Raw genomic sequence first — 25,862 nt, 5'->3', positions numbered from 1 at the left:
GAACTGGAAAGGACCAGTTCTTAGTAGGCCAGTGCCTACTAAATCTTGGAGGTTGCACTTGTAAGAAATCTTTCACAGTTTGCAAAGATTTAGCTTCATCTTCCATCTTTAAAACTTCTTCAGCCTTATTACCAAAGAGACCGTCCCTGTTGTAAAGGAGCATCTAACAATTTTGCTTTAACATGATCAGGCAGATTTTGCTCTGAGCCAAGCATGCCTTCTTAGCACAGACCCTGTTACAGCAGTCTTGCAAGAGGCCTCCAAACAATCTAAACCACATTGCAAAGTATGTTTTCCAACTTGTTCAGTTGAATGCAATAAATCCTGTAAATCTCTGTTTTCCAAACAGTCAGAAATTAACATCATTTTCTGTTTACGCAGTCTTATGATATGTTGTTGATATTTTAGCATATGAAATTGACAGTTTAAAGCCCTGATTGCCAAGGATGCAGAAGTATAAACCTTCTTACCCCATCTATCCAGTGCCCTGGAATCTCTATCAGAAGGGGTAGGATTTTTAGCAGTAGAAGCCTTAATGCCCTTGGGACCCTGAGAAATGGTTTCAGGATCTGCAACAGAATTTTTGAAAAGAAATTTGTGGGAGTCAGGAACCCTGTAGTATCTTATCTGGCTTACAAGGAGCCAGAGGCAGAGAATCAGGAGCTATACTAGATTCTGAAAAAAACATCAACAATGTCTAGAACAGGAGGTATAGCCACAGGCCTATGCTGAAAAAGAAGAATAAAATCCCTAAGTCTCTTTTTAGATTCAGAGAAATCCTGACTTTCCCAGTGGAAATGTTCCCTTAAGGTATGTAAAGTTTCCCCACAAGAAAAATCCTCACAGGGAGAAGCAGAAGGAGTGGAATCTTCTGCATCAGAGTCCTCATAAGTAGGTATAGACAATTCCTGTTCATTAAAAGAGTCAGAAGAAATAGAATCCTGTTCAGAAGATTCATAATCAATGTCTTGCCTAGGCCTCTTAGAAGGGGGGGTTGGCTACCCCTGATCAGAGTAAATAAATCTTCAGCCATTTTGATAATTTGTTTTTTAGGCATGGGGCCTACACATGTGGCCCAGGCGTCGGTTTTGTAGGCATAGGTCGAGATTTTGGTCTTAGTTTTCAAGATGGCGTCGGTCTAATATACAAATTGGTAGGCCTGAAAACACCCTCAGAAGCCGGTGCCTGCACAGCGGCTCTGGACCCATCCAAGGTAGAGACATCCACGGGTTCCATAAATGAAGCATCTCGCGGCATACTGAATGGGTCTCAGTAGAGGCCTGCGAATCAGAAGTAGCAGGTATCAAGAGCTGCGAAAGCGCCTCACTGAGTACCGGCAAACTGGCGACTGGCTTAGGTGAAGTGTCATCGGCAGTTTTGGACCTCAACGGCCTGTCTCTGTCTCTTTCTTTGCATTTTTTTAGGTATTCCGGTAGTCAGATTGCTAACCGATGACATTTCTGGATAATTAAAGCATGAGCCAAAATATTTAGAAGCAAAAATGTACAGACGTTTGACAGTGCGTTGATTAAATAAAGCACAAAACCGACAGCAAGGTATGTTGTGATAAGGGAATGGGCAAGGAATACAGTACAAATGAAAATCCTTATGAGGTATTTGCTTCCCACAAGTAATGCAATTAACTTTTACTGACATCGGTAAGGAGCAAGAAAAAGTTTCCCCAACAGGGCACTTAGCTTTTTAGTTGAAGACTTCGGATCTGAAACTTGAAAATGAAAATTTCAGGAGTCGGCTGACCGGCACTTGCAAACTGCTTCGGACACCGCGCGGCAAGAAAGACTGATGTAATGGCGTCGGTTGCATGTTTTATACCCCTGACGTCATGGAAGGAGGGACAGCAACTGACGCAGGACCCAAGACTTTGTTAATCATGCCGACTGAGGGCAACCTGTCACCAGATTACCCAAATGTAATGACTGCAACAGTGAAACACGAAGAACATCTCCAGGTTGCAGCTTCCAGGATATCCCTAGTAGGAACTCCCTTGAGAAATGCTGTAGAGATTGAGGTAGCCCTAGTGGAATGAGTTCTGATCCCCTGTGGGGTAGGTTTTCCATTATATTTGTAACAGAAATGGATGCAGTGTGCTATCCATTTGGAAATGGTTTGCTTTGAAATGGCTTTGCCCTCTGCCCCTGTAGCAAAGCTGACTAGCAGCTGGTCAGATTTTCTGAAAGGTTTAGTTCCGTTAAGGTAGAACCTGAGCTGTCTGTGCACATCCAAGAAGTACAGAATTCTTTCCCCTTTATTCTGAGGATTAGGGAAAAAGGTTGGTAAATGGATGGATTGATTTAAAGCCACACTGGATTCCACCTTGGGCATAAATGATGGGTTAGTCCTGAGGGAAACCTTGTCCGCATGGAAAACGCATGGAAAATAATGAAGGTTTCCCACAGCCATTAGTGCCTATAACTCGGACACTCTTCTTGCTGAAGTGATGGCTAGAAGTAAAGCTGTTTTCCAAGAGAGGAATTTTAACTCCGCTGCAGCATCAGGCTCAAAAGGGGGAAGCGTGAGCTTCTCTAGTACAAAGTTAAGGTCCCAGACAGGGGTGGGAGCTCTCCTCAGGGGTCTTAAATTATTAGCTCCTCTCAGGAACTGTTTGATGAGAGAGAGTGAAGATAGAGGTGGCTCTGTATTGTAATGAGCTGAGATGGCAGAGGCATGAATTTTAATAGATGAGAAGGATAGGCCTTTGTGGAATAGCTCTGCTAGGTAATCCAGGATTTGAGGTAAGGTGGGCACAGCTGTGTCCTTTCCTTCAGACTGGCTCCAAGAACAATATCTTTTCCACTTTTCTGAATAGGATTTCCTCGTACTAGGCCTTTTGGCCTCAAGGATGACATGCATCACCTGTTTGCTGAGGGTTGCTGGTGGTGTATTCAGGGAATAAGCCAGGCTGCAAGGCTCAGGATTCGCAGCTGTGGATGGAAAATCTGTCCCTCCTGCTGGGACATCAGGGAGGGGGGTCTGATGTAGGTGCCAGGGTGGCACTGCTGTCAGACTGCATAGGAGTGGGTACCAGTGCTGGCGTGGCCAGTCTGGGGCAATAAGGACTGTACCTGGCCTGTCCTGTTTGATCTTCAGAAGTACCTTTGAGAGGAAGGGCAGAGGGAAAAAGGAATAAATTGAGAGGTTTTCTCATGTAAAGGATAGGGCATCTACTTTCCACGCTTGGCTGTGAGGACTTCTGATGCAAAATTTGCTCAATTGATGGTTTAGGGGGGAGGCAAAGAGGTCCACCTCTGGAGTCCCCCACCTGTGAATTAGAAGTTTGAATGAGTTGGGGTCCAGGTTCCACTCGTGTGGGATCAGCAGATTTCTGCTCAAGTCTGGCAATGTATTTTGTTTGCCTGGCAGGAATTGAGCTTGCAGGTGCACTTGGTTGCTCAAGGCCGTCTTCCACAGGGCCATGGCTAACCTGCAGAGTGCGTAGGAATGAGTTCCACCCTGCTTGTTTATCTACCACATAACTGTGGTGTTGTCTGTCTTTAACCAGAGTTGTCCTGGAAGGATAAGGTATTTGAAGGCTGTCAGAGCATTCTGTACAGCTAACATTTCTTTTTGAGTGATATGCAGGGGAATTTGCCCTGGGCTCCATTTGCCTTGAATGGGTTTGCCTGCCATGTGAGCCCCCCACGCACAGTCTGATGAGTCTGTTGTCAGGGTTTGGGAGGAGAGGGGTTGAGTGAAAGGAAGCCCTTTGTTGTGGTTGCATGCCTCTGCCACCAAAGGAACTCTGCCCTTAGACAAGGAATGATAGGAATCAGTGTTTCCAGGTCCTGAGAATGTTGACACTAGAGACTTAAGTACCACTGAAGTTTCCACATATGCAGTCTTGCATAAGGAATTAGTAGAATGCATGAGGCTATGAACCCTAGGCTTGCAGATAGCGGAGTTTTAGTGGCCATTAGTTTGAAGTAGTTTGTCAAATAAACCTGCTTTTCTTGCGTTAGGAATGCCATCTGGGAAGTTGTGTTCAAGCTTGCTCCCAGGAATACAATCTTTTGGCTGGGCACCAGTTGTGATTTCCTTTCGTTGATGGTGTACCCCAGAGAAGTTAGAAGTCTCTTTCCAAATGACAGGTGCTGAAGTAGCAATTCTTGACTGTCAGGCAATCGTCCAAGTATGGGTAAATTTGAATATTTCTTGGCATGCAGTATGCAATAGCTGGAGCCAGGAACTTTGTGAATACCCTTGGCGGAGTAGATAAGCCAAAGGGAAGTGCAGAGAACTGATAATGCATAGAGCCTGCCCTGAAACGTAGATATTTCCTGCAAGATTCCCTTATGGGGATGTGCAGATAAGCTTCTTTTAAGTCTAGGGTAACTAGCCAGGCGTCCTTGGATAGCATAAGAAGTTGGTGCAGAGTCAGCATTTTGAATTTTGGGACCGCCAAGAAGGTGTTGAGAATTAACAGATCTTGGGTAGGGCACCAAGAGCCTTCTTTTTTGGGCACCAGAAACAGTCATGAGTATAAACCCTGTCCCCTTTGCTCTACTGGTACAGGTTGAATAGCCCTCATACTGAGAAGAGAAAGTACTTGCTTTTGAGCCTCTGCCCACTGGTTAGAGGAAGGTCTGGCAACCCGCTTGGGGTTGGGCAGTGAGTGGAAGTGGAATCTGTATCCCTGGGATACAATGTTTAGGACCCATCGGTACTGAGTAATGGACATCCAGTTTTTTCAGTGTAGGGTGAGTTTTCCTCCTAGGGGTGCAAGTACTTGGGGCTTGCTTGGAAGCAAGACAGACAAGTGATTGTGAACTTTTTCCATAAGGGGGTGGGCTTACCAATCCCTGTTTTAGAGGAGGGAGCACTCCATTGTTTAGAACTCTGCATACCCTGAGACTGTAGTCGTGTTGGCCTGTTGCCCCTGGGTTTGGATTGAGAATGCCTGGGAGGGACTGGAAAGGACCAGTTTTTAGAAGGCCAATGCCTACTGAATCTAGGTGGCTGCACCTGCAAGTAATCTTTAAAAGGTTGCATAGCTTTAGCTTTTTCCTCCATATTTTTAAGAGCAACTTCTGTTTTTGCGCCAAACAAACTTTTCTGATTTGAGCATCTATTAATTTTGCTTTGACATGGTCTGGCAAGATTTGCTCCTTAAGCCAAGCATGCCTTCTCAGTACAGACCCAGTGCAGCAGCCCTGCAAGATGCTTCTAAGGCATCAAAACCACACTGCAAAGTATGTTTACTAACTAGGTTTGCAGAATGCAATAACTCTTCTAAATCTGTATTTTCTGTACAATCTGGAAGCAACAACATTTTTTGTTTAGTTCCATAATATGCTGCTGGCACTTCAACATGTGAAACTGGCAATTTGAAGCCCTGATTGTAAGAGTTGCAGAGGTATATACCTTCTTACCCCATCTGTCTAAAGCTCTAGAATCCTTGTCCGAATGGGGTAGGGTTTTTGGCTGTGGTAGCCTTAATGCCTTTAGGTCCCTGGGAAATAGTCTCTGGATCCGCAGTGGGATTTTTAAAGAGAAATTTGTGAGAGTCAGGTACTCTGTAGTACCTGTCAGTCTTTCTAGGAGCTGGTGGTAATGTATCAGGAGTAAGACTGGATTCCATGAAGACATCTACAATGTCCAGGACAGGGGCTACAGCTAGAGGCCTGTGCTGAGGCAAGTCTAAAAATTCTCTGAGTCTCTTTTTGGACGGAGGGTAGTCCTGGTATTCCCAGTAGAAATGATCTCTTCAAGTATGCAAGGTTTCACCAAAAGAAAGTCAGTCCTCTGGAAGGGAGGCAGAGGGAATGGAATCCTCTGCATCTGAATCCTCATAGGTAGATAAGGAAAAGTACCATTGTGTACACTTACCATAAATGTTGATGTTAGAGTGTATTCACTGTTGCAGTCATTACATTTGGGTTATCTGCTTGTAGGTTGCTAGGTTGCTTCAGTCGGCCAGATGAACAAAGTCTTGGGCCCTGCGTCAGTTGCTGTCTTCTTCCATGACGCCAGGTCGTCAGGGGTATAAAACATGCAGCCGACGCCATTACATCAGTTTTTCTTGCCCCAGATGTCAGGTGCCCCCCTAATGGGAAGCAAACATAAAATCACAACGATATACCTCCATCAAAAAAGCAAATACATCAAAAAGGCTTTTAAGCATAGTAAAGAAAAGCAGAGGTATAGCCTAAAGAAGTTAGAGGGCTGGAGGGAGGGTAACCAGGACTGCAACAGTGAATACACTCGAACATCTACATTTATGGTAACTGTACACAACTGTACTATGTTCTTCATGTTTCACTGTTGCAGTTATTACATTTGGGTAGTTTCGCAAAGCTATGGTTGGGAGGAGGAATTTATATAGCATTAGGGCTAGCTATAAGGCCCTACAAGACTGCAGTGGCAAAGCCAGCTCTGGATTTAGAGAAAATTAGCAAACGGTAATGCTTTGTGAAATTATGTACAGATCTCCAGGTAGCAGCTGCTAGGATGTCCCTGGTAGGCAAGCCTCCGAGAAAGGCTGTAGAGGTAAGATGCAACCCTGGTGAAGTGAGGTCTGATCCCCTGGGGGATAGGTTTTCCATGGTGCTTATAGCAGAATTGAATGCAATGGCTTATCCATTTAGAAATGGTTTGCTTATAGCCTTCCCCTCTGCCCCTACAACAAATATCACCAGCAGTTGTTTAGATTTCCTTTGAGGTTTAGTCCTGTCCAAATAGAATCTAAGCTGTCTGTACACATCTAAGGAATGTAGTATCCATTTCCCTTTATTCTGTGGATTGGGAAAGAAGGTTGGCAAATGAATGGACTGATTAAGAGACACAATGGATACCACCTTGGGAATGAAGGATGGATTGATTCTGAGGGTCACACTGTCCGCATGAAAAATGATGAAAGGCTCCACTGCCATAAGGGCCTGTAATTCAGATACCCTTCTAGCTGAAGTAATTGATAAAAGGAAAGCTGTTTTCCAAGAAAGAAATGTTAAGTCTGCAGTAGCAGCTGGCTCAAAAGGAGGTAGACTGAGTTTCTCCAAGACAAAGTTAAGGTCCCAGGCTGGGGTTGGAGCTCTCCTAGGTGGTCTCAAATTTTTGGCCCCTCTGAGGAACTGCTTCAGCAGTGGAGAGAAGAGGGGAGGTTCTGTGTTGTAATGAGCTGAAATGGCTGAGGCATGAATTTTGATGGAAGAAAAGGAAAGGCCCTTGTGAAGCATCTCAGTTAAGTATTGAAGAATCTGAGGTAAATTGGGTGCTGCTGTGCCCATCCCAGGAGTTTGGTCGAAGCAAGATTCCGAGAAGGCATCATCAACAATGTCCAGTACAGGAGGGACAGCTAAAGGCATGTGTTGGGGCAGGAGTAAGAAATCCCTAAGCCTCTTGTTAGAGTCGGAGTAATCCTGGCTTTCCCAGCGAAAATGCTCCCTAAGAGTATGCAAGGTTTCACCAAAAGAGAAATCCTCTGGAGGGGAAGCAGAGGGAATGGAGTCCTCTACATCAGAATCCTCATAGGTAGACAAGGGTAAATCCTGGTCATCAGAAGAAACAGAAATTTCAGAGTCTTGATCAGAAGAATTATAAGGAAACTCAGTCCTAGGTCTATTAGATGGGGAAGGGTGGCTTCCCCTGATTAGAGTAATAAGGTCTTCAGCCATTCTTATTTATTTTTTAGGAATAGAGGCCTGACCATGTGGTCTGGGCGTCAGTTTTCTAGGCATGGATCAAGTTTTAGTCCTTGAAGAAGATGGCATCGGTTTAATATGCAAGTCAGTAGTCCTGAATACACCCGCAGATGCTGGTGACCGCACAGCGGCTCTGGACCCATCCAAGGTATAGACATCCGCAGGTTCCACAGTTGAAGAAGCATCTTGTGGCATACCAGACTCTGAATGGGTCTCAGTAGAGGCCTGAAAATGTGAAGTAGCGGGCATCAGAGGCTGCGAAAGCGCCTCACTGAGTACCGGCAAACTGGCGACTAGCTTAGGAGAAGCGTCGTCGGCAGCTTTGGAACTATGCAGTTTGTCTGTCTTTATCGTTGCATTTTTCCGGAATGTCGGTAGTCGGGTGGCTTACCGAAGCCATGTCGGGATAATTGAACAGAGTACCAAAATATTTAGAAGCGTAAATAAACAGACGACGAATAGTTCATTGTTTAAACAAGGCACAAAACTGACAGCTAGGTACGTCGTGGTCGGGGCCCAAGCAAGAAATGCAGTACGAATGAAAATTTTTATGAGGTATTTGCTTTCCAGAAGAAATACAATTTTTAACTTTTACTGACATCGGTTAAGAGCAAGAAAAAGTTTGCCCGACGGGGTACTTAGCTTAGTTTGAAGACTTCGGTTCTGAAATTCGAAAACGAAAATTTCAGGAGTCGGCCGACCAGCACTTGCAATCTGCTGCTGCTTTGGGTACGGCACAGCAAGAAAGACTGATGTAATGGTGTCGGCTGCATGCTTTATACCCCTGACTACCTGACTTCATGGAAGATGAGACAGCAACCGACGCCGGACCCAAGACTTTGATAATCAGGCCGACTGAGTGCTACTGCAAGCCAATAACCCAAATGTGATGACTGCAACAGTGAAACACGAAGAACATCCCACAGCGAGGAACGTTGTGGTCTGGGCCTAAACAGATAACGCAGTAAGAATGAAAATCTCTGTGAGGTATTTGCTTTCCACAGGCAAGACAATTGTTAACTTTTTCTGACATCGGTTAGAGCAAGAAAAAAGGATCCCAATGGGGTAACTTAGCTTTAGAAGACTTCAGGTTTGAAACTCGAAAAACGAAAATTTCAGGAAGCGGCCGAACGGCACTTGCGAGCTGCTTCTGCTTCCGGCTCCCACATAGCAAGAAAAGCTGATGTAATGGCATCGGCTGCGTTTTATACTCATGACTACCTGACATCATGGAAGAGGCGACAGCATCTGATGCAGAAATCTCAAGACTCTGGTATTCGGGCTGACTGAGGGCAACCTGCAGGCAGATAACCGAAGTGTGATGACTGCAACAGTGAAACACGAAGAACATCTGAAGATGCGAAAGAAATCGGTTTGTGTTGAATATCGGTAGTGCGAAGTACTTCCTCAGAAGCCGGTGCCTGCTCAGAGGCTCCGGACCAATCCAAGGTAGAGACATCCGCAGGTTCCATCGAAGAAGAGTCTCGTGGCATACCGGACTCCGAACAGGTCTCAGTAGAGGCCTGCGTATCCACTGAAGTGGGCATTGGGGCTGCGAGGGCACCTCACTGAATACCGGTGAACTGGCGACTAGGCTTAACAGAAGTGTCGTCAGCAGTTCTGGACGTGTGCGGTCTCTGTCTTTATTCTTACTTTGTTTTCAGTAGTCGGATGGCTTACCGGAGCCATTTTGGAATACGGAGATCGTAAACCAAAGTATTTAGTGACAATAAGGGCCCAATGACAAATAGTTCAGGCGTTAAACAAGGCACAAAACCGACAGCGAGGAATGTTTTGGTCTGGGCATAAACAGGTCACTCAGTAAGAATGAAAATCTCGGTGTGGTATTTGCTTTCCACAGGCAAGACAATTGTTAACTTTTTCACACATCGGTTAGAGCAAGAAAAAAGGATCCCCAACAGGATACTTACCTTTAGAAGACTTCAGAATAATTCAATTCGATAACGAAAACTCAGGTAACGTCCAACCAACACTCGTGCAAACTGCTTCTGCTTTGGTCTCTTTGGCAAGAAAGACTGATGTAATGGCGTCGGCTGCCTGTTTTTATATCCCTGACGACCTGATGTCTGACCTGGAGCGATAGCAACTGATGCAGAATTATTAGGTCTCTGGTATTCGGGCCGACTGAGGGCTACCTGCAGGCAAATAACCCAAGTGTGATGACTGCAACAGTGAAACACGAAGAAAATCACTAGTTCCTGAGTTGGCTGCAGGTAGAAGTTTTTTGTAGTTGACAGTGAACTCCAACAGCAAGATTATGATGAGGATGAGCTGCAGACATGATTTGTTGCAAAGTAGTCTGGATTAGTAGATCATCTTAGTAAAGGAAAAGCTTAACACAGTTCAGTAAGAAGGTTATCGCTGGTGTGACACTTTTGTGCAGACTCTTTGGGCTGTGGAAAGCCCAAAAGAAAAAGTGGTAAACTGAATTTGAGATTAGTCAGTGCAGAACCCGAGAAATCTCCCTGCAGAAGGGGCACATGGGTATATGAAGATAGGCATCCTTTATATCCAGAGAGACTAGGTGTGTGTGTGTGGAAGTATGACAGGCATCAGTACGTGTAGGGACAGCATTTTGAAGGTACGCACTTAAGTATCATCAGAGAGAGACTCCCCACTCGCCTCCTTTTCTTGGAACTAGGAAGAACGTGAAGTAAAAATTCCCTTGCTACAAATTCAGTGGACAATGGTTCTACAGTGCTTTGTGCCTGTAATTCTTGGGAGTATGGATAGTAAGATGGACTTGGTTATGGGGTGCGGGTATACCATTCAGTGAAGGAAGTTCTTTCCAAGACATGGCATAACCTTTTTTATGGTAGAAAGCACATTGTGGACAGGGCTGATCTTTACCCAGCTGTAGTAGTAGTTTCATTAAACGTTAGGCCCTCTAACACCATAATGGATTCTGGGGATGCTGTACAGGGCATCACAGGTGGAGATAGACATACTACGGATTCTGGAAATTATGGAACGTCAAGCAAGTGAACAGACAGAGTATCTGGCCTAGGTCTTTTGAGCTTTTTCTTGTGATAGGAACATAAGCCTGAAGAAGCAGGATCTACCAGTTTGGAGTGGGCCAAATGTTATAGACACTAGGTCTCTAAGGAAGTGCTGAGTGAAGACAGATGGAACTGCAAAGTTTCTGGCACAAAGGACTGCCAAATGGAAAAGGTCTTGTAGCTGTGTTATGTGCCTAGGCAGAACAGGCACTTGGGTATGAAGATGTCTGCATGGCACTTGCCTACAGCACCACACTTACACCTCCTAGCTGACATCTAACACAGATACAGTGAAACAATTTAGGTAACTAGAAGAAGGTTCCCTCACTGGGCATTAAAGAAGCTACAATACAAATAACCAAACAAATGATCAGAGAATACGAGACTTGTGTTCAGGCTAACAGTGAGACAGTCTGAGGAGCTACACTCTCATATCCATCTATATGCCCCTATACTTATGAGCTGAGGTCACACATCAGAAGTATGAACCTGATTTTATCAAAGAAAAATCTGAATTGCCTATGAACGTCAAAGAGTGTAAGTCCTTTTGCTTTCATTTGAGACTGAAAAAACACTACAGGAAGGTGGATGCACCAATTTAAGGAAACATTACTGATCAACTTAGGGATAAAGGATGGGTTAGTGTTAACCTGTCCTTGTGGAAGACAACAAAAGTTGGAGACACCAGGCTGCAGTTCTGACTCCCTCTCTACTAAAGCCAGAGCTACAAGCAAAATCGTCAAAGTACAACCCTTAAGAAACAAAGTAGCAAAGGTTCAAAATGAGCAAGGCTGAGTTTTTTTTTATTTTATGACAAATTAGATTAGAAGGAAAGAGAGTTCTTCCTGGGGTCCAATTTGCCCCTTAAAATGATCTGAAAATGTGTAGACACTGGTGGATTCAAAAACAAGCAGAGATGGTGGACAATGTGCTTTCATAGAAGAAAATGCCAGTCCAGAATTGAGCACCTCTCACACAAAATGTTTGGGGATATCCACTTGATAAGGTACCTGTTTCTCGCACTGGCGTCAAATATAAAATCTTTTCCATTTGGAAATAAAAGATTCTTGTAACATGTACTCTATTCTCCTGCAGAACTTGTAGTATGTCCTCTGGAAATCAGTGCCTATAAGGAATTAAAATGATACCACCCAAACAGTTAAGCTTAAGAGTGGAAATTGGATGCAAAAGAAAACCCTTGCATTGGCTGAGCAGATCCACCATGTGAGGTAACTTGTGTAAGTGCTCCAGCCAGGTGAAAGGGAAAGATGAATCACAGCTGTCTTGGCCAAATGGGATTTGGCAGCAAGATTTTTGGCTCATCTTTTTTTTTTTTTTTTTTTTGAGAAGGGCTTTGGAAATCAGAGGGGGAAAAATGCATAAATTCACTTTCGTATCTATGAGAAAAGAGATGGTGTCACTCTTCAATGTCTCTAGACAAAGAACCCACGAGTAGTAAAACTAGAGTTGCCTGTTCTGGATGGAGGCAAAAATATCTACTTGTGGAGTACCCCACCGATGGACAATTTCCATGAAAACTCCCTGTTTAACATTCATTTGTGAAAGCCTGCTCTGGATCTGCTTAAAAGGTCTGACACTGTACTCTTCTGCAAAAGAATATACACAGCCTGAATCAACAGTTTGTACATTATGGTGATGTTCCAAACTAACATGGTTAGTCTGCAAGGGTACTGGGACTTTGTCCTCCAATGCCTGTTTATATACCACATAATAGTGGAGGTGTCCAAGACTATGACAGGACCTGGGGTCCAAATCAAGGACTTAAGTGTGAGAGCTTTAATCTCCTTGATATTTATATAGTCATTGCTGCTATTGGTTGACCAAACACCATAGGCATTATGGAACAGGCTCCCCATGCCAGGTTGGATGCATCTGTGAACAGGTTTTGACAAGGATGAGGGACCAGAAGTGGCACTTCTGGATTGAGTGAAGTATGGCTGATCCACCACAAAACTTCCTTCTTGATGAAGGGCAAGACAGGAAATGGGAAGTCTAGAGGGTAGCAGTGCAGAGTCCAAAATGACTTGAGATACAACTGATTCTTACTCGCGGAATTGGGTAAAGGGCATCCATAGGAAGGTACAGTTGTGTACACTTACCATAAATGTAGATGTTAGAGTGCATTCACTGTTGCAGTCATCACATTTGGGTTATCTGCCTGCAGGTAGCCCTCAGCCGGCCTGAATACCAGAGTCGTCGGATGCTGTCGCTTCTTCCTTCACGTCAGGTCGTCAAAGGTATAAAACATGCAGACAATGCCAATACATTAGTTTTTCTTGCCCCAGATGTCAGGTGCTCCCATAACAGGAAGCTATTATATGGTATGGTATACCCCCAGCAAAAAGCAAATACACATGATATAATATATGCCAAACAAGTAGGAAAGATAGAGGCAAGAAAAGTCAGGGGGCTGGAGGGAGGGTAACCACGACTACAACAGTGAATACACTTGAACATCTACATTTATGGTAAGTGTACACAACTGTACTATGTTATTCGTGTTTCACTGTTGCAGTCAGCACATTTGGGTTGATTCCCAAAGCTAAGGAAGGGAGGAGGAAGTTAAGGAGCATTAGGGCCAGCTATTAATCCCTGCAAGACTGCAGTGGCAAATCCAGCTCTGGATTTAGAAAAGATAGGCAAGTGGCAATGCTTGGTGAAGGTATGTAAAGAGCTCCAGGTAGCAGCTTCTATGATGTCCCTGGTAAGGACCCCTCTCAAAAATGCAGCAGAGGTAGATGCAGCCCTGGTGGAATGTCATCTTATCCCCTGTGGGGTAGGTTTTCCATGGTGCTTGTAGCAGAAATGGATGCAATGGGCTATCCATTTGGAAAAGGTTTGCTTTGAAAAAGCCTTCCCCTCTGCCCCTGCAGCAAAGCTAACTACCAGCTGTTCAAATTTTCTGATAGGCTTAGTCCTGTCCAAATAGAATCTAAGTAGTCTGTGCACATCCAGAGAGTGCAGTATTTGTTTCCCTTTGTTTTGTGGATTAGGGAAAAAAGTAGGCAAATGAATGGACTGATTTAGGGCCACAGAAGACAGCACCTTGGGCATAAAGGAAGGATTAGCCCTGAGGAAAACCCTGCCCGCATGGAAGATAATGAAGGGTTCCACTGCCATGAGGGCCTGTAATTCAGACGCTCTTCTAGCTGAAGTAATGGCTAGAAGGAAGGCTGTTTTCCAAGAAAGGAATTTCAACTCTGCTGTAGCAGCTGGTTCAAAGGAGGGAGGAGTGAGCTCTTCCAATACAAAGTTAAGGTCCCAGGTTGGAGTGGAAACTCTCCTGGAGGGTCTTAAATTTTTGGCTCCTCTAAGGAAAGTACAATTGTGTACACTTACCATAAATGTAGATGTTCGAGTGTATTCACTGTTGCAGTCATTACATTTGGGTAATCTGCTGGCAGGTTGCTCTCAGTCGGCCTGAATAACAAAGTCTTGGGTCCTGTGTCGGTTGCGGTCTCCTCTTCCATGACGTCAGGTCATCAGGAGTATAAAACATGCAGTTGATGCCATTTTAATCAGTTTTTCTTCCCCCAGGTGTCAGGTGCCCCCCCAAAAGGAAAGCAAAAATATATATATATAAACTGTAAATATATAAATGCACCTTAGAAACATAAAAATTTACCTTCAACTAAAAGCAAATACACCACAAAGGCTTTTGAGTATAGTGAAGGAAAGGAAAGAAAAGGTACAGAAAGGGGACTTGCGGGTGGGTAACCCGGACTGCAACAGTGAATACACTCGAACATCTACATTTATGGTAAGTGTACACAACTGTACTATGCTTAGTGTTTCACTGTTGCAGTACTTACATTTGGGTAGAATCCCAAAGCTATGGATGGGAGGATGGAAATAAACAGCATTAGGAGCAGCTATAAGGCCCTGCAGGACTGCAGTGGCAAAGCCTGCCCTGGATTTAAAGAAGAGAGGTAAATGATAATGCTTTGTGAACGTATGAACTGAGCTCCAAGTAGCAGCTTCTGGAATGTTTCTGGTAGGGACCCCTCTGAAAAAAGCTGCTGAAGTAGAGGCCGCCCTGGTGGAATGGGATCTGATCCCCTTGGGCACAGGTTTGCCATGGTGCAAGTAGCAGAAACGAATGCAATGGCTTATCCATTTAGAAATAGTCTGCTTTGATATAGTCTTCCCTCTGATCCTGCAGCAAACGCTACCAGTAGTTGCTCAGGGTTTCTTAGAGATTTTGTCCTGTTTAAGTAGAATCTTAGTTGTCTGTGTACATTCAATGAATGGAGAATCCGCTCCCCCTTGTTCTACGGATTTGGGAAAAAAGTTGGCAGGTGAATGGTCTCGTTAAGAGCCATACTGGATACCACCGTAGGCATAAAAGGAGGAATGGTCCTGTCCGGGTAAAAAATAATGAAAGGCTCCACTGCCATGAAAGCCTGTAGTTCTGAAACCCTTCTAGCTGAAATGACTGCCAAAAGAAAAGCGGTCTTCCAAGAAAGAAATTTTATATCGGCAGTAGCTGCTGGTTGAAAAGAGGCAGGGTGAGTTTTTCCAGCACAAAATTTAGGTCCCATACAGGAGTTGGTGCTCTCCTGGGGGACCTTAAATTTTTGCACCCTCTGAGATACTGTTTTAGCAGTGGATGAGAAAAGAGGGGAGGCTCTGTGTTGTAATGAACCGAGATGGCAGAGGCATGGATTTTGAATGAAGAAAAAGATAGGCCCTTGTCAAGCATCTCAGTTAAGTATTGTAAAATGTGAGGAATATTGGGCTTTGCTGTGTCTATTCCTTGTGCTTGGTTCCAAGCACAGAATCTCTTCCATTTATCAGCATAAGATTTTCTAGTACTAGACCTTCTGGCTTCCAAAATTACATCCATCACAGTTTACTGAGATGTGGTTTGAATAATTAGTTGATTAGCCATGCTGCAAGATTCAGAGTTTGGAGTTGAGTGTGCAGAATTTGATAGTTCTGCTGAGACAATAGATGGTGTTTGAGGCAAGTACCATGGAGGAAGGTGTGACATATTCCTTAGAAGCGGGTATTAGTATTGGAGAGGCCAGTCCGGAGCAATTAGAATCATTTTTTTTCCTGTCTGACTTTTAGTAAGACCTTGGAGAGTAGAGGCAGAGGGGCAAAGGCATAGACTGATAGGTTTATCCAGCTGAAGGATAGAGCATCCACTTTCCATGCTTTTTTGTGATGAGTTCCTGTGCAGAATTTGTTCAACTGATAGTTTTGGGAGGAGGCAAATAGATCTATATCTGGGCTTCCCCATTTCTGTGTTAACATGCTGAAGATTTGTGGATCCAGTTTCCATTTGTGCGGGTCCATAAGATTTCTGCTTAGGTGATCTGCCACAGTATTTTGTTTTCCTGGCAGGAATTGAGCTTGAAGGTGTATTTGGTAAGTCAAGGCTGTGTTCCACACGGCCATGGCTAGTCTGCAAAGGGGGTAGGAATGGGAAGCCCCCTGCTTGTTTATGTACCATATAACTGTGGTGTTGTCCGTCTTTATCACTAGTTGTCCTGGATGAGGTAAGTCCTTGTAGGCTGTTAGAGCATTCTGAACAGCTAGCATTTCTTTCTGGTTGATATGTAGATGCATTTGGTTTGGGCTCCATTTGCCCTGAAAGCATCTTCCTGCCAGGTGGGTCCTAGCATAGTCTGATGCATCTGTAATTAGAGTTTGGGTGGCAGGGGGTAGGGTGAATGACAGTCTCTTGTTTTGGTGACATGTCTCTGCCCAACAAAGCAACTCCTGTTGTAGGCAGGGAATAAGAGGAATCATTGTTTTCAGGCTGTGACAAAGTTGACTTCATAAACATTTTAGGTACCACTGAAGTTTCCTCACATGCAGTCTCGCATATGGAATTAGTAGAATGCAGGATGCCATGAACCTCAAAGCCTGCAGAATTTGTCTTGCAGATAACTGGGGTTTTGGTGCCATTTGTTTGAAGTATGTTGTCAATTGCATTTGTTTGTCTGGCATGAGGTAAACCATCTGGGCAGTTGTATTCAAGTGTGCACCCAGGAATGTAATTATTTGAGAGGGTACTAGTTGTGATTTCTTTTCGTTTATGGTGTACCCTAGGCATGCTAGAAGCCTTTTTACAAACGCCAGATGTTGAAGAAGAGTGTCCTTTGTCCTCTGCCTGAATGAGAGAATCATCCAGATACGGATAAATTTGAATGTTTGTCTGCATAATGCAATTACTGGTGCCAGGCAGTGCAGAGAATTGGTAATGCAAAAAATCTGCTTTGAAGTAGAGCTATCTTCTGCAAGATTCCCTTATTGGGATATGCAGGTACGCCTCTTAAGTCTAGAGTTACTAACCAGGCATTCTTGCCTAGCATAGGCAGTAGCTGTTGTAAAGTCAGCATTTTGAATTTTGGAATGTCCAGGAACGTGTTCAGAATCGATAAGTCCAGTACTGGATGCCATGATTTGTCTTTTCTGGGAACCAGGAAAAGTCTTGAATAAAATCCTTGTCCTTTTTCCTTTTCTGGTACCAGTTGAATAGCCCCCATATCCATGTGGGACATGACTTGTTTCTGGGCCTCTGCCCACTGGTTTTGTGGCAGATCTGGACATCCGTTTGGAATTGGCGAAGTATGGAAATTAAATCTGTACCCCTGGGATACTATGTTTAACACCCACTTGTCCTGGGTAATTAACTGCCAATGTTGAGCATGAAGTGCTAGTTTTTCCCCCAAGGGGGTTGCCAAAAGATAAGTGCTTGGAGATGGTAGAGGAAAAGTCATTGAGACTGCTTACTGTAGGGTTGTGCTTTACCACCTCCAGATTTAGAGGTGGAGGCACCCCATTTTTTGACCTGTAAGATCCCTGTGATTGATATCTGGAGCCTTTTGAGTGCCTGGGTTTGCCCTGAGTGGCTCTGCTGGACACAGGAAAGGACCAATTCTTAGTAGGCCAGTGCCTACTGAACCTGGGTGGCTGCACTTGCATGAAATCTTTTACAGTTTGCATAGATTTAGCTTCGTCTTCCATTTTCTTTAAAACCTCTTCTGCCTTATTACCAGACTACCATGCTGTAAATGGGCATCCAACAATTTAGCTTTAACATGATCAGGCAGATTTTGCTCCTTGAGCCAAACATGCCTTCTTATTACAGATCCAGTTACAGCAGCTCTGCAAGAGGCCTCCAAGGATTCAAAACCGCACTGCAAAGCATGCTTTCCAACCTGTTCTGCTGAATGCAATAAATCCTGTAACTCTACTTTCCACACAATCAGAAATCAACATAATTTTCAGTTTCAGTAAGCCCATAACATGCTGTTGATATTTTGGCATATGAAACTGGCAGTTTAAAGCCCCGACTGCCAAGGTTGCAGACGTATAAACCTTTTTACCCCATCTATCCAGCGCCCTGGAATCTCTACCAGAAGGGGTAATATTTTTGACTGTTGAAGCCTTAATACCCTTGGGACCCTGAGAAATAGTCTCAGGATCAGCAGCAGCAGGATTTTTGAAAAGAAATTTGTGGGAGTCAGGAACCCTGTAATATCTGTCTGGCTTACTAGGAGCCAGAGGCAGGGAATCAGGAGCCATGCTTGATTCTGAGAACACATCAACAATGTCTAATACAGGAGGTATTACCAAAGGATTATGCTAAGGAATAAGAAGGAAATCCCTAAGCCTCTTTTTTGATTCAGAGAAGTCCTGACTCTCCCAGTGAAAATGTTCCCTTAAAGTATGCAAAGTCTCTCCAAAAGAGTAATCCTCAGGAGGAGATGCAGATGGGATGGGGATTCCTCTGCATCAGAATCCTCATAAGGTGGAATAGAAAATTCCTGATCAGAAGAGGAATCAGAAGAAATTGAAACCTGATCTGAAGATTCATAATCAGTGCCTTGCCTAGGCCTCTTAGCAGGGGGGGGGTTAGGAACCCCTGATCAAGGTAATTAAATCCTCAACCATTTTGATCATTTGTTTTTTAGGCATAGGGGCCCCTGAGCACGTGGCTCATGCGTCGGTTTTTCAGACATAGAAGTTGCTTTTGACCATGTTTTTGTTGATGGCGTCGGTTTAATATAAAAATGTTGAGGCCTGAAAACACCCTCAGAAGCCGGTGCCTGCTCAGCGGCTCCAGACCCATCCAAAGGAGAGACATCCGCGGGTACAATACTTTGCGAATCTCGCGGCATACCGGACTCTGAATGGGTCTCGGTAGAGGCCTGCGACTGAAAAGTAGTGGGTATCAGGGGCTGCGAAAGCGCCTCAATGAGTACCGGTGAACCGGCGAATGGCTTAGGAGAAGCTTCGTCGGTTTTGGACCTCGACAGTCTGTCTCTTTCTTTGCGTTTTTTGTGAACTCCAGTAGTCAGACTGCTAACCGACGACATTTCAGGGTAGTTACATTTTGAACCAAAACATTTAGAAGCAAAAACAGTGCGTTGGTTAAATTTAGCACAAAACCAACAGCAAGGCACGTTGTGGTCAGGGCCTAGGCAAGGAATACATTACAAATGAAAATCCTTATGAGGTATTTGCTTCCCACAAGTAATGCAATTAACTTTTACTGACATCGGTAAGGAGCAAGAAAAAGTTTCCCCAACGGGGTACTTCGCTTTAGTTTGAAGGCTTTGGTTCTGAAACTCGAAAATGAAAATTTAAGGAGTTGGCCGACCGGCACTTGCGAACTGCTTCTGCTTCGGGCACCACGCAGCAAGAAAGACTGATTAAAAATTAAAATGGCGTTGGCTGCATGTTTTATACCCCTGACGACCTGACGTCATGGAAGAGGAGACAGCAACCGATGCAGGACCCAAGACTTTGTTATTCAGGCCAACTGAGAGCAAACCTGCCAGCAAATTACCCAAATGTAATGACTGCAACAGTGAAACATGAAGAACATTTGCTTTAGCAAGGGGTGAGAGAAGAGGGGTGGCTCAGTATTATAACATGCTGAAATGGCAGAGGCATGAATTTTAATTGACAAGGACAGGCCCCTGTGCAGCATTTCTGTTAAGTACTGTAGAATATGAGGTAAGCTGGGCACCGCCTGTGCCCATCCCCTGAGCTAGGCTCCAGGAACAGTATCTTTTCCACTTCTCAGCATAAGATTTTCTAGTACTAGGCCTCTTTGCCTCCAGAATGACATCAAGTACCTGCTTACTGAAAGATGCTAGGGGAGAGGCTCAAGGAATTAGCCAGGCTGCAAGGTTCAGGGTTTGAAGCAGTGGGTGCAGAATCTGGCCCGCCTGCTGGCACAGCAGGGAAGGGGTATGCAGCAGGTGCCATGATTGTAGCAGTGTCATGCGCAAGAGGGGACACCAGTGCTGACGTGGCCAGTCTGGTACAATCGGTATTGTCCTTGGCTTGTCCTGTTTGATCTTTAGTAGGACCTTCGAGGAGAGACATGAACTGAGAGGCTTTCCCAGGTGAAGGACAGGGCATCCACTCTCCAAGCTTGGCTGTGGGGAGTTCGTGTGCAGAATTTGTGCAAGCTGTAGTTTTGAGGGGAGGCAAACAAGTATACCTTTGGAGTCCCCCATTTGTTCAAGAGGTTGAATATTTTGGGTTCTAGTTTCCATTCGTATGGGTCCATGAGATTTCTGCTTAGGTCGTCTGCCAGTGAATTTAGTTTGCCTGGCAGGAATTTAGCTTGCAGGGGTACTTGGTAGCTCAAGGCTGTGTTCCACGGAGCCATGGCTAGTCTGCAGAGAGGGTACGAGTGGGTTCCCCCCTGCTTGCTTATGTACCACATAACTGTGGTGTTGTCTTGTCTTTCCCAATAGTTGTCCTGGAAGAATTCGGTCTTTGAAGGCTGTCACAGCATTCTGTACAGCTAACATTTCTTTTTGACTGATATGCAGGTGCATCTGTCTTGGGTTCCATCTGCCCTGAATGCACTGCCCTACCATGTGAGCTCCCCATGCATAGTCTGATGCGTCTGTTGTTAGGGTTTGGGCAGCAGGGGGTACAGTGAAAGGGAGCCCCTTGTGGTGGTGGTGGTGGTGGCAGGCCTCTGTCCACCAAAGGAACTCTGTCTTCATACAAGGAATGATGGAAATCATTGTTTCCAGGTCCTGAGAATGTTGACATCATATGCTTTTTAGATACCATTGGAGTTTCCTCATAGCAGTCTTGCATATGGAATTAGTAAAATGCAAGAGGCCATGAACCCCAGGGCTTGCAGTATTTTCCTTGCAGATAGCTGGGGTTTCGTGGCCAATCGTTTGTCAGATAAACTTTTTTCTCCAGAGTGAGGAATGCCATTAAGTTGTGTTCAAGCTTGCTCCCAGGAATACAATCTGTTGGCAGGGTACTAGGTGAGATTTATTTTCATTGCTGGTGTACCCCAGAGAGGTTAGAGGTGTTAATAGCAAGTCCTGGCTTTCTGCCTGAATAAGACAATCGTCCAAGTATGGGTAAATCTGAATATTTCTCTGCCTGCAAAATGTAATGGCTGGAGCTAGACACTTTCTGAATACCCTGGGTGCAGTAGATAAGCCAAAGGGAAGTGCAGAGAACTGACAGTGCATGGAGCCTGCCCTGAAGCATAGGTATTTCCTGCAAGATTCCCTTATTGGGACGTGGAGGTAAGCTTCCTTTAAGTCAAGGGTTGCCAAAATGCTGATAACCACGAACAAAGAAAAAAGGCGCAGTAAGCAGTCAATAACACTGAATCCAACAAGCTAGTGAAAACATTTTAATGAATTTGAAGCGCTTTTCGTTTGCTACCATAAGCAAGCTTCCTCAGAAAACCAGCCAGGCATCCTTGGCTAGCATAGGAAGAAGCTGTTGCAGAGTTAGCATTCTGAATTTTAGAACTACCATAAAGGTGTTGAGAATAGAGAGGTCCAAGATGGGACGCCAGTTGTTTTTTCTGGGTACCAGAAAAAGTCTTGAATAAAAACCTTGTCCCCTTTGTTCTGCTGCGACAGGCTGAATAGCCCTGATATTGAGAAGACAGAGAACCTGCTGTTGGGGCCTCCGCCCATTGGTTTGGGGGTAGATCTGGCCAGCCATTTGGGGTTGGTAGTGTGTGGAAGTGGAATCTGTATCCTTGGGAAACTATGTTCAAAACCCATTTGTCCTGGGGTAATGAGATCCCAGTTTTGTGCATACAGGGCGTGCTTTCCTCCTAAGGGAGCAGGTAGTTGAGCAGGGCTTGGAAGGGTTAAATCACTGCGCCATTTTTCTGTAGGGGAGTGGCTTACTACTCCCTGCTTCAGAAGTGGGAGCCCCCCACAGTTTAGGCCTGTGCATAGCCTGCGACTATAGCCTAGGTGGTCTGCTGTTCCTGGGTTTGGACTGAGAAGGCCTAGAAGGGACTGGAAAGGACCAGCTCTTGCAAGGCCAATGCCTACTGAATCTGGGAGGCTGCACTTGTAGGAAATCTTTAACAGTTTGCATAGATTTAGCTATTTCCTCCATCCTTTTGAGGAGGACTTCTGCTTTGTTTAGGGGAGCATCCAGTAATTTAGCTTTTACATGATATGGCAAGTTTTGTTCCTTAAGCCAAGCATGCCTTCTAATAACAGACCCAGTGACAGCAGATCTGCAAGATGCTTCTAAAGCATCAAAACCACATTGCAAAGTATGTTTACCAACTTGATCTGCAGAATGCATTAAATCCTGTAATTTTGTGTGTTCAGTACAGTCAGCAATCAACATAATTTTCTGTTTAGGTAGCCCCATAACATGCTATTGATACTTTAACATATGAAACTGGTGATTTAAAGCCCTAATGGCCAAAGTAGAAGAAGTGTAAACCTTCCCACACCATTTGTCTAAGGCTCTAGAATCTCTATCAGAAGGAGTAGGATTTTTGGCAGCAGTAGCCTTAATACCTTTTGGTCCTTGGGAAATGGTCTCTGAATCCAGACAGAACCAGTGACTGCTGCCCTGCAAGAAGCTTCTAGGGCGTCAAAGACACATTGCAAGGTGTGCTTAGTAACTTGGCTTGCAGAATGCATAAGCTCTTCTAATTCTTTATTTTCTGCACAAGCAGGAAAGGACAATATTTTTTGTTTGAGGAGTTCCATGGTATGCTGCTGATATTTCAGCATGTGGAACTGACAACTTAGTGCTATAATAGCAAGAGTAGCAGGTGTGTATACTTTTTTACTCCATCTGTCTAAAGCTCGGAAATCCCTGTCTGAGGGGGTGGGATTCTTAGCTGAGGTTGCTTTAATTCCTTTAGGTCTTAAAGAGATGACCTCTGGGTCAGCAGTAGGATTTTTGAAAAGGAATTTGTGAGAGTCAGGGACTCTGTAGTACCTGTCCGGTTTCCTGGGAGCAGGAGAAAGGGCGTCAGGAGTCAAACTGGATTCCATACAGCTATCAACATCCAGGAAAGGAAAAAAAGGCCAAAGGTCTGTGCTGTGGTAAATCTAAGAATTCCCTGAGTCGCTTTTTTGACTGAGAACAGTCCTGACATTCCCATTGGAAATGCTCCATTCAAGTATGAAGGGTTTCACCAAATGAAAAATCCTCAGGTGGAGAGGCAGAACAAATGGATTCCTCTGCATCAGAATCGTCATAAGCAGAGATGGGTTGCATGTCTTCATATTCAGAAGCATCAGAGTCATCGGACTCCTGTTCAGATAAAACTACTGGAGACAGGTTTCTCTCTCATTTGGCAGGGGTAGCCTGGCTTCCCCTAATAAGCATACTAAGGTCTTCCGCCATTTTAAGAATTTGAGATTGCGGCAAGGAAGCAGGTGCCTGAGCTTGGGTCGTTTTTTTGGGTGTAGTTCATACCCTGGACCTTAGAAACTAGTTTTAAAAAGAACTAAAGACACAAAAGAAGTCGTAGGTTTGTGTCTAGTATCGGTAGTGCGAAGTACTTCCTCAGAAGCTGATGCCTGCTCAGCGGCTCAGGACCCATCCAAGGTAGAGACATCTGCAGAATCCTTAGTCGAAGAGTCTCGCGGCATACCAGACTTCGAAAGGGTCTCGGTAGTGGCCTGCGAATACACAGAAGCGAGGATCCGGGGCTGTGAAAAAACTTCACTGAGGACCGGAGAACTAAAGACTAGCTTAATGGAAGCTTTGTCAGAAGTTTTGGACCTGTGTGGTCTGAGTCTGTCTTTATTCCTTATGATTGTTCGGAAGATCGGTAGTCGGATGGCTTATCAAAGCCATATCGGAAATTCAAGGACTGCGAGTGAAAATATCTAGCTACAATAAGGGCCTGACGACATATAGTTCTGGCGTTGAACAAAGCACAAAAGCGACAGCGAGGGACATCGTGGTCTGGACCTAAACAGGTGACACAGTAAGGATGGAAGTCTCAGTGTGGTATTTGCTTTCCACAGGCGAGACAATTAACTTTTTCTGACATTGGTTAGAGCAAGAAAAAAGGATAGAAAAAAAGATCCCCAATGGGTTACTTAGCTTTAGAAGACTTCAACTTCAATTCATGAACGAAAACTCAGGTAGCAGCCAACCGGCACTCATGCAAACTGCTTTGGGCTCCTCGGCAAGAAAGACTGATGTAATGGCATTGGCTGCCTGATTTTATATGACTGATGGCCTGACATCAGTCCTGGAGAGACAGCAACAGACGCAGAAATACTAAGCCTCTGGTATTCGGGCCGAGTGAGGGCTACCCCTGGCAGGATAACCCAAATGTAATGACTGCAACAGTGAAACACGAAGAACATCGGCAGAGTTGGTTCCGAGAGGACGCAACCGAACCAATCTGTCAAAAATGAATGAAGACTGACATCATTATCCAAGGTTAAAGAGGTGTGTAGAAATTAACAATATTTTGCTATTATTAGGAGAGATACTTCAGACAGAAGTGCATCAGTTCGTTCGGAGTGATAAGCAAAAAGTCATTGCTGTACAGTCCACAGAAGTCTAGTACAGACAACTGAAAGTCATTGCAGAAGTCCGTTCAAATATCCAGCATTCCAGAATATTAATTATATTATTCAGGAGAAAATAAATCATTCTGAGTATAATGAGAGCAGAAACTATGGACATTATAATTCAGTCTATGAGCATTGTTATTGGAGACATTAAGACTGGACATTTTGAGTACAGAATTTACTGACAGTATGGACACTATTATTCAGTCTGGTTCAGTTTGTCAGCACTGTTATTGGAGACAGTAAGATATGATTTGGAGATTACTGACATCTACCTCCACTGTACATAAGACATTTTTATGTAAACTAAACTACAGTGTACCTAGACTTATTCTGAAAGGTACAAGAAGATTTGGCATATAAAGGAGAGACTAGCATCTGTCCAGCTCAGCTCCAGGTAATTAAAAGATACACACATTCATTCCAGTTTCTTCCAGTTATTTCCAGTATTCTACAGTCCTATCAGTTCTTACAACCATTAACTAAACTCAGCTTCCTTCCACAAAGGATAAAAAATATGGTTTTCAATATGTTACTTCCAACAGTTTTAAGTCGGCCCAATACATACAAGTAATCATACTTACAGGATAAGCTGAAAGAATCCCTCCTGGCCCCACAATATACTGGTTGTGTAGCAGCTGTGGCACTCCTTGAGGAAGATTGGGGGGAGCTTTTCCTGTGCAAACAAAGTAAAGACTTTAGTCTGATGACTGCTTCAAGTTGTAATCTATTCTCAACTCCACCAGTACTGCATTAATTAATTCACTTACAGGCATGATATCTTAAGGTGACCAGCTACCAGGCCTATAATCCAAATTGCCCAAATTTAATACCATTTCCTATCGGCTTTAATTTTGCCCTGAAGAATGTCACTGAGCAACTACTACAGGAGTCTCAACATGCTACCAAAAATGTGAAAGTACCTAATATGTTTTTATTAATTAGATGGAGACTACAAAGTTCTTACAATCAGCATGTCAAGAAATATACCTTCAGGAAGAAGCTAATGCAGCACCTGACTAAAGAAAATATAATGAACACTTTTTTTCTCATAACATTTACACTGTATCTTGAGTTAATGTAACAGAAAACAAACAGCATCCACTGCAGTCAAATTGTACAATACACATATATAATACAATTCACTATATTACTCAATGGCTTAATTCCTACTTTCCCTTTCTTCTCTTTCTACATGTATTGCTCAAATTCCATTTTTTTCTGTGAATCACACGGCTAGATGCCTTGAGGATCATTTTAAGCCTAGCAAATTTCCTTTCAAAAGGTGATAATCAAACCTATCTTGTGTTTTGGAGATAAACACCAACAATTATGCCAACCTTTCCACTGCA

The 25,862-nt window shown here is 44.1% G+C and overlaps 1 protein-coding gene across 1 annotated transcript in view; it reads right to left on the bottom strand.

The window, feature by feature from the left end:
* The window catches only part of UBAP2 (ubiquitin associated protein 2), a 2,620,504-nt gene that overhangs the window by 486,461 nt on the left and 2,108,181 nt on the right, over positions 1-25,862 (bottom strand). The window contains exon 16 of the mRNA XM_044087268.1: positions 25,095-25,186. Within this exon, the coding sequence (XP_043943203.1) occupies positions 25,095-25,186 (92 nt within the window). The remainder of the gene's footprint in view (positions 1-25,094; positions 25,187-25,862) is intronic.

The sequence above is a fragment of the Protopterus annectens genome, chromosome 1.part1 (genome assembly GCF_019279795.1).
Source record: "Protopterus annectens isolate FY-2018-M chromosome 1.part1, PAN1.0, whole genome shotgun sequence".
Lineage (NCBI taxonomy): Eukaryota > Metazoa > Chordata > Ceratodontiformes > Protopteridae > Protopterus > Protopterus annectens.
The sequence above is the reverse complement of the archived record's forward strand: the minus strand, read 5'-3'. Positions and strand labels throughout refer to the sequence as shown.